General features: G+C 38.3%; 1 protein-coding gene across 2 annotated transcripts in view; it reads left to right on the top strand.

Moving 5' to 3' along the window:
- The window catches only part of GRB10 (growth factor receptor-bound protein 10), a 123,041-nt gene extending 114,876 nt beyond the window's left edge, over nt 1–8,165 (top strand). The window contains exons 8-13 of one of the 2 annotated variants that reach the window (XM_010008351.1): nt 433–510; nt 1,179–1,295; nt 2,193–2,259; nt 3,204–3,291; nt 6,068–6,161; nt 7,400–8,165. In XM_010008351.1, the coding sequence (XP_010006653.1) occupies nt 433–510; nt 1,179–1,295; nt 2,193–2,259; nt 3,204–3,291; nt 6,068–6,161; nt 7,400–7,546 (591 nt within the window). In that variant the 3' untranslated portion in view covers nt 7,547–8,165. The remainder of the gene's footprint in view (nt 1–432; nt 511–1,178; nt 1,296–2,192; nt 2,260–3,203; nt 3,292–6,067; nt 6,162–7,399) is intronic. The other variant, XM_010008350.1, reaches the window with a different exon arrangement.
- The last annotated feature ends 891 nt before the right edge of the window (nt 8,166–9,056 follow it).

Below are 9,056 nucleotides of genomic sequence, written 5' to 3'. Positions count from 1 at the left end.
CCTGCTGAGATAGCAAATTTAAAAGTTTATTAATTGTTATCTTTATGAAAACCAAGATTGAACACCTTAAGCATAATTTTTTTTAAGTTCATGTTATTAGAGGGTAAAAAGAGAGGAAGTTTATATGTGTGTTCTGATCTCCAGTGAAAGCTTGTATTCTGTAAGGAAACCAGGGTGATAGCTGGGAGTGGCAGAAATTACCTGTGTATTTCACTCAGGCTTGTAAAAGTGTCTTATTTAAAACTTGTGTGTATTTACTGCTTGATTGCAAGCCACTGTTACTCAATGCAGATTGCTTTGGGACAGCTTCTGATCATGAAAATAATCAACTGGTGACACCTTGCTCTAGTGTAAGTGGCATTATGAAGTCACTACAGTTTTTTTCCTCTGGTATATATTAGAAAAACAATGTCCTTGCATTTCTTTTGGCAGTATGGAATGCTACTGTATCAGAATTACAGAATTCCCCAGCAGAGAAAAGCCATGCTTCCACACTTTTCCACTCCAGTAGTAAGTAATGAACTTTACCTCATTAATGTATGATGTAAGAAAAGATACATTTGCTTTTGCATATTAAAAGTGGAAATTTTTTTGCTAAGAAATGTAAATTCAGCATTGTGTAGCAAATCAATATAAAGTTCATGTTTCACATGAGTGCAGTTTACGTGGTTGGCTCTCCATTCTCTTAGACTTACACGATCCACATGATTGAAAAATCTTGGATGTGTCAGGCACTTTGAGATGTACAGTACAGAGACATCTGGCTGTCTCTGCAGAAGCCAGCTTAGGTCTGGCAAAACTAAGACGTAAATCTCTTAAAATATGTTGGGCCAAGAGCTGACTGTTAGCTATGTAAAAGTGAAGATCCTATATTTGGATCCCAACTGGCCCTGAAAATGACTGGAGTATAGTAATAGGGCAAGTGGGCTACTTGAGCAATACAGATTTTCTTCTCAGCCTTTGAATCTTCTCCCTCCCCTGTGGCCTAAAAAGAAAAGCCATCTATTTTTGTGTCTGCAAATCTTCCAGAAGGAGGAAAAAGAAAAAAATTATGTATTTTCTGTTCTGTTAAAGTATAACTTTGGACAGTCTTCTGAAACTAAAACATGTTGAAATGAAACTCTCAAGCTGGTTTTTTCTTTCCCTGTTTTTTGAAACAAGTGAAAATTCCTTTTCAGAGAAGTGTATCTGAAAACTCACTAGTAGCAATGGATTTTTCGGGGCAAATAGGAAGAGTTATTGAAAATACTGCTGAAGCACAGAGTGCTGCCTTGGAAGAAGGACATGCTTGGAGGGTAGCTATCTTCTCTTCTTTTCTCTTTTTGTAATTAGTAAGTGTCTGTTGAGAGCCAAAACACAGAGTGTGCTATGATGTTAGTGCAGTGCTGGTCACAGTATAGCTTAGCTCCGACCTGAAGCAATCACACTGCAAGCATGCAGATCTGAAAGTCAATATCCATCTTTAGCAAAACTGTCACATTCACAACAACCTTCTACCACTGCTTCTCTGTCCCCCTAGTGTCCAGAGGAAAGTTGAGGGGGAAAGCAGACCCACCAGAACTTTACTGCCAGTTTGCAAAACCAGTCTCTGAGGAGGAATATGTCAAATTAAATGCTTCCCCACATGGAAGAGGCTGGGGCTCTGACTAATGGCTTGCTCCCAGTAAGTTTAATTGCAGAATATACAAGAGGCAGGACCTCTTGCAATGGAAACTGATGTAACTTGTTTATAGTGTCTTGTGGACAGACAGCTGCAGTACAAGTTTTCCCACATGCTCGTCTCTTAGGGAACAGGAGTCATTACTGAAGCACTAGCTGGTGCTTTACGTACGGGAGGGAAAAACTGCTTGATTTACTGAGTGCCTGGTGTTTTGCCTGAGCAGAAACATATAAGACTTTTCTTTTTTCTGTCATTTTTTCTTTATTTTTCCTTTTTTTTTCTTCTTTTTTTTTCCTTTTTTTTTTAGATACTGAGCTTCCATCATTAACATTTGGCTTGTGTTTTAAGCCAACTGAAATGAGCTGCTGCTTGTAGATTAGCCTCCTTCAAAGTTGCATTTCTTTTTCTCATCCTTGCATTAAACTTGCCCAGCCCCCAGCTTCCTGTAAATTAAATCTATATTGCATGTGCACTAATTCTCTTCTGTTGAGGCTTTAGTGTGGATTTAACGGTAATTCATTTTTCTCTATAGAAACGTAGCACAAGAATGAACATCTTGGGTAGCCAAAGTCCACTCCATCCTTCCACACTGAGTACAGGTAAATTCTGCTTGTTTTAAGCATAGCATAAGAGGTCTCTATGAGTAAATAAAAGTTACATTTCATATAGAGACAGAGTGCAATCATGTAGTTTTAATGCCTCAGTGTCAAATACTCTATGTTTATCAGTAGCTTCTATGTTGTTAACATGCTTGCTTACCCATACAAACATAGTAGAAGGAACTTGTTTACCTTTGAAGGCACACTCAAGCTTTTCTTCAATTTTAAAGTTTTGAAACTTAGATTTTATGAAAATTGAGACTCCATAAATATTTCCATTTAAAACAATCCAGAAATCGATTATTTGTTTCAAACAAGGAAGGTCAATGGGTGATCTATTATTCTATACAGAGTAAAAATAGGAGTCTTCAAAACAATATTAATTCCATAATAACTGAATAATGTAAAATACAGATGCCTGTAATGTGAATCCTAAACATCTCTTTAAGATTTTATGTTTATTAAAATACTAGGAAATAGCGCATTTCTATAGTGGATTTATTAGAGGAAACACAGCTATTCTCTGTTTCTATTCTGTGTTTCTGTTGAGCAGAATTTTAAAATGCCATTTGAAAAAAATAAAAGAATAAACAAAAATATTTGGTCGTAGCTCCACCCTTGAAAGCACAAGCTAAAGTGCTTTTCATTATTTGAGAGTTAAGGGACTTGGTTCTAACTTGTTAGCTTATATGTGGTAGTCTAAGAATTGTTTAGTCCTGACTAATGAAGTCAGTAAATACATGGGGTTAACTGTCTACTTGGTACATTAAGTAGATACAACAGCTGGTGCATTTTTTTAATACTGATTCATTTTTTTCTATAGATTGATGAAAGACATTATACCCACGTAAAATATTTAAATAATTTGTATGTGGAAAAAAACTGTTACACATGTTACTGTTTTTAACCACCCTGTCTTTCCCTCTTTTCTCTCTTGTCTTCAGTTATTCATAGGACACAGCACTGGTTTCACGGCAGAATCTCTAGAGAAGAATCTCACAGGATTATTAAGCAACAAGGGCTTGTAGATGGGTGGGTATTCTTGTAGCTTAGTATTTATTATCTGATGGTAAGCATATAGATAAAAGCAAAGCTGCTGTAAGGGTCTGCAGGTTTGTAAGCACTTCCAAGTAAATTGCTTCTTGAGTAATATTATAACCTGCCTGGATTTCAAAAAGACAGAGCATGTGTTTGTAGGAGGGGTTCTAACTCTTAACTTGAAAAATAAAATATTAAGAATGCATTTACACATTTTTCTTTTTTCCAACTGAGGCAATTGAGATAATTAATTCCTGTAATCTGTAGTGAGGACATATTTCTCAGACTTTTTCCCACAAACTTACAATCAGCCATTTGTGTTCTTTTGCATGAATCAGAACAGTTAATGATGATTTCATAGAATCATAGGGGTTGGAAGGGACCTCTGAAGATAATTGAGTCCAACCTCCCTGCTGCAGCCAGAACACCTAGGGCAGATCACACAGGAATGTGTCCAAATGGGTCTTGAAAGTCTCCAGAGAAGGAGACTTCACAACCTCTCTGGGCAGCCTGTTCCAGTGCTCTGTCACCCTCACAGTAAAGAAGTTTTTTCTCATTTCTCACTATTTATTTCTGTTGTAGAGCAAAAAAATCAAAGTACCTGCTCCAGCACTCTAAAATGCCTGTATGTGAGATTTAAGTATCTTCTGAACATCTGTTTCCCTTATTTATATATAGTTATGGTTTTTGAATGGGAGTTGCTTAAAATGCATTTGGCAGTTCATTATTTCTAGGATGAGAAGAGCATGGTTGCCTTCAGTTAACTGAGCTCCATACCATGTTGGCACAGAAATCAAACCTTTCTTAGGCATTTGCTGATTCAGAAGCATCACTACTTTTTGTGAAGAATGAAGTACATTAGAGAAATAGAAATTGCTAGTGCGTGTTCATCATGCAGTGTTTTTCTATTATTTGTGGTTTTCTGCTGGGCTAAGGCTGCTGGGTTATAGCTTAGCAGGTCAAACAGAGAAGAGAGGCTGAGAATGCAGAGGAGCACTGCTAAGTTACTGGGTTTCTGGTTCTCTTACACTACAGATCTTCTTTGCAATCTTGGGCTCATTTTCACTTGTTGCCTTAGGAATCTAGGGACCCTATCCTTCCTGGGGTTTTCATGTATGTGTCCAGTGCCTTTGCAGTGGCAGCTACATTTGTGACAGCCAGCTGTGGAAGGTGCAGATTGCATTGTTTGGCTGCAGTGAGGCAAAAGAACTGTGTTCCCTATGTGCTGTGAGATGGTACAAAAAATTATTTTCAGCATAGGAAATTCTTGCCTGTGTTTTCCTGCTCTGTGTGTTACCAGTCTTCTGATTGCTCCTGTAAGATGTTCAGTAGTGTATATATGCAGCTGATACTGCTATAATTTGGCTGTGTCTGGAAGCTGATGCATCTATATTTATAGTCACTGTTTGTGTGGAAGGCCTGTTGCTTGCCAGAGATTGAGTAAACATTTGCAGGATCAGTTGTGCTGAGCTTTGCTTTGTGCCACCAGTTTATGATGCCATGCGTTATCTCAAATGGCTAGATGAAAGATAATTTAGAGATATCTCAGTGATCTGCAGTGACCACAGGGCAGGTGAGATCTTTCTCCCTGAGGTGGATCCTAATGTGTAAAGTCTTTGGTCCCTTTTCCACACATCTGGTCTTGCTAGGACTAAAAAAGAATGTTCAGATACCATGCATGGTTTCCAGTGGTGGCAAGACATGCCTGTCTCTGATTATTGGACTGACCCTAGTTATGATGGCACATTTTTGTGGTATTGACATTTCTCAATTGGTCCTGAGGAGCTGGAGTAAGTTCTTCTGGGTGCATGAGACAACAACCGGCTCTTGCAACTCAGCCATGGAAAAGTGTGTTCCTGGCTTAGTGGTTAGCGATTAAGAGGGCTTGAGACCTGCCCCAGTATTGTATTTGGCTATCTCACAAATCAAATAGTGATTGGTCCTGGGAACCTTATGCCAAAGGTGTTTTCTTGTTTCCTGTGGCATGGAGAGGTTCTCCTTCCTTGGTTAATAAACGTCAAGGGGAGGAAACACTTTTTGCCTATTTTTTTTTTTCTCCTTTTCTAAATATATATTTGACCATTTGAGTTAGGGCTTTAATTTTGTGGGTCAACTTAAAATTGACAGTTACATGGTGTATGATGTTGCTAGCTATACTCCTAAAGTATATTCTTTTTCAGTGATGCTGAGGGGGAAATACTGTGGCTGTTTTCGATGAAAAATCAGTGTGTGTTTTCCCCATCCTGATAATGTGAATGCTATTTAACTGATTCATCGTTTTAAGAAAGTATTGAGCAGTTTCTGTGCAACTGCAGCAATTTCACCTAAACATAATTTTGCTAACACTGGATTTCTGTAAACTGATGCAAGATACTAGAGAGTGGGAACATTTCCCATCTACAGAAATTGAGATTTGCTTTGGAGTTAAATGGGAACATCTTCTTCTCTTAAGAGTACCTGTTGGTAATGGAGAGCCCAGTTAGAGGGACCATGAAAAAAAGCCTCATGCATACATGCATAGGGGAAGAAATACTTTTAAGTACTTTTCACTTCTTGCTTCTCCATTTATTTGTGTTGCACAGTGATGGTATAACAATTGAAAGTCAATTGCCAGTTACAACATTGCCTGTTAACACAACTAAAGAAGAGTTAGGCAATAGCACAAAATCATAGTCACAAATAATAGCCACAAAGTGACTTAGTAGTTCTGATTATTTATAAAGAAATCGATCGTGGTATTCAGTGTGTATTTGAAAATGTTCTCTTCTAGACTATTTCTTCTCCGTGACAGCCAAAGCAATCCAAAGGCATTTGTACTTACGCTGTGCCATCATCAAAAAATAAAGCATTTTCAAATCTTGCCGGTAAGTAATTTGTTTTTGATACTGATCACAAAAATAGAAATGTTAAATCATAAAGCTTTGCCAACATCTAGAGACCTCTTTTTAATTACTGATGCAATTCACACACAAAATCACACAGAATTACCTTGGTTGGAAGACACCTTCAAGATGAAGAGTCCAACCATTAACCTAGTACTGACAAGTCCTTAACTAAACCTAATATTGCTAAGTATTATGTCTATATAACTTTAAGTACCTCTGGGATGGTGACTCCACCACTGCCCTGAGCAGCCTGTTCCAATGCCTGATAACCCTTTCATTGAAGAAATTCTCCCTAACATCCAATCTAAACCTCTCTTGGCACAACTTGAGGCCATTACCTCTATCACTTGTAAATTCATTGAACAGACTGATCCCCAGCTCCTTCCACCCTCCTTTCAGGTAGCTGTAGGGAGCAAGAAGTTCTCCCCTCAGCCTCCTTTTCTCCAGACTAAGCAATCCCAGTTTCTTCACCCACTCCTTGTAAGACACATGTTCCAAACCCCCTTCATCAGCTTCATTGTCCTTCTTTGGACACAATTAACAGGGATGTCAAATATATTAGCAAGTATTCTTTAGAATTGTCAAATGTATGATTAAAATTATTTGTTAACATTGCCTGGAACACTTGTGATAAGTCACCTAGGTATAGAAGTAATGCACAGAACTTGTTCTTTGTGACTGACAGAAACAACAGCAGCAGTTGTTACTCTGTCACTTACGCACACATGGAATAATTTAGGGAAACTTTTAAGTTCTGGAGGTTATCCAGTAATGCTGGTCTCAAAATAGCGTCACACTGAGATGTCAAGAACATATTTGATTTTTATCTTGATCAAAAATAGCATGAGAAGTTTAAGATCATGCAGATTTCTTTATTGGTCCAAACCCTCTCCTGTTGCTTTGCCTGCCAATTTTACAAACAGCTAACAAATATTGGAGGGTATGTTTGTTTTATGTTATGAAGACCAGTGCTGTCTCTACAACTTTAGTCACTCTGCCCATGTTCTTTGGCTTTTATAAATATAACATTTCACGTTGGCTTAACATACATTCTTTTATAGTGCTGTGCACAGTTTCATGAACATCTCTGGGCAGTAGGTTGTTTAGGGCACTGCCCATCATTTATCTTATGTCGCACACTTGTACTCTTCATGTTTTGCCACATTCACATTTCTTCATGTGCAATCTAACTTGAAAAGGACGTTTTGTTTCCCCAGTGTGAAGATGATGGACAGATATTTTTCAGCCTGGATGATGGGAACACCAAATTCAGTGATCTAATCCAGCTTGTTGAATTCTATCAACTAAACAAAGGAGTCTTGCCCTGCAAACTCAAACACCACTGCATCCGAGTGGCCTTATGACCTCAAATCTGACTCTCACTGAAGACTGGATTTGCTAGAAGAGTAGTTGTAAGAGAACGTTGACACTGGGGAATTGGCAGATTTGTAAGTTGGTAAAAATAAATAAAAATATGCACCTTGGGACTCTGAAAGGGATGGATTCGACAGGTGCCAACAGACCAAGATTGCTGGTTTGTCTAACACCTAAGAGTGATTGCTGCTGAGTGTCCCAGCATCCCAAAAATGGGGGGAGGGTATGTAAAACCATAAGTAAATTTAAAACAAAACTGGAAACTATCTTGGCTGGGCCACTTAACAGGAACAAGTGTGAAGAGAAATCTTTTAAAAGGAACTCTTGCCCTGGAATAATCTTGACAATTAAGACTAGTGTGTTTACTTTTTGTATTGATCACGTTTTTTGCACTCCTACTTTGTTTCGGATATTGTATGCAGCCTATATTAGGAGCTGATGTGGCTTTTAAAATTCATGCAGGAGTTGGGTATTAATCTGCACCCTAAAATGTATGAAATGCTTCAGCCTAAAAGGATCTAGAAGAAAATCAGGAAGTATGTGCGCACGCGCGTGTCTCAACTTCTCTGGAGACCTGAGGTTCGATGATCTGCTGATGTCTTTGAAGAAGCAATGAGGATACAATTCTAAAAGAACTTACCACCATATATGTACTCTTAAAAACTGTTGACTTGTAGCATTATGGCTGTAGTATGTTGATGGCATATTAGTGGCATCCAAGTCATGCAAAGACTGTATTAGATTCTATGCACAAATTTTTATTATCAGAGTGGTGGTTTGTTTTTTACAGCCTTTTGACTGTTTTCCTGAGGAAACTTACTGTTACTAAGTAGAATAGGACTGAATGAGTACACTTGTATTTGAAACCACCATTTTTTTTGTGAGAAGATTCTTCTGCAGGTAGTCTTAGTATGACAAAATAAAAAGACAAAAAACAAAACAGTGTTTTTAGCTTTATAGCTCCTTGAATTTTCAGACTGTTTCAAAGAGCTCTTTCCATATAGTGAAGCTATAGTGACACAAAGCTCTCCTGGACAACAGGGCATAAAAGGAACTGTACCCCTTCTGCTTTCTGTAGGGCCATGGAAGTTTACATGGTGAGAAAGAACATATCAGGAATGGAAGCACATTTGATGGTGAACTAGCTGCTGGCAGTATCATCCATCGAGGTAACTGGTGATCTCTGTGTCATGCACACTAAAGCACACCAGTACCTATGGCAGACAAGATGTATCCTGCTCTGGTGCTGGTTTGTCATCAGAACTACTTTATTGTTTATGTTTAAAAGAATTATTTAATGTTTACACAATAACTCCTTCTGATGATAAATCAGTATTAAAGTTAGGAGAGTCCCACCTGGATCCTCCGATCGCAAAGATCATTCTTTCAGCAATGTGGTTGGTGCAGGAACTGTTACTGAACTAACTTCCCAGTGCTTCATGCAGTTAGCCAGTGAGAAGTATTGCCCCCCTCCCCTCGGCAACTTGCAGGGTGTGGTGC

The sequence above is a fragment of the Chaetura pelagica genome, unplaced genomic scaffold (genome assembly GCF_000747805.2).
Source record: "Chaetura pelagica isolate M959 unplaced genomic scaffold, ChaPel_1.0 scaffold71, whole genome shotgun sequence".
NCBI classification, from domain to species: Eukaryota; Metazoa; Chordata; class Aves; order Apodiformes; family Apodidae; genus Chaetura; species Chaetura pelagica.
The sequence above is the reverse complement of the archived record's forward strand: the minus strand, read 5'-3'. Positions and strand labels throughout refer to the sequence as shown.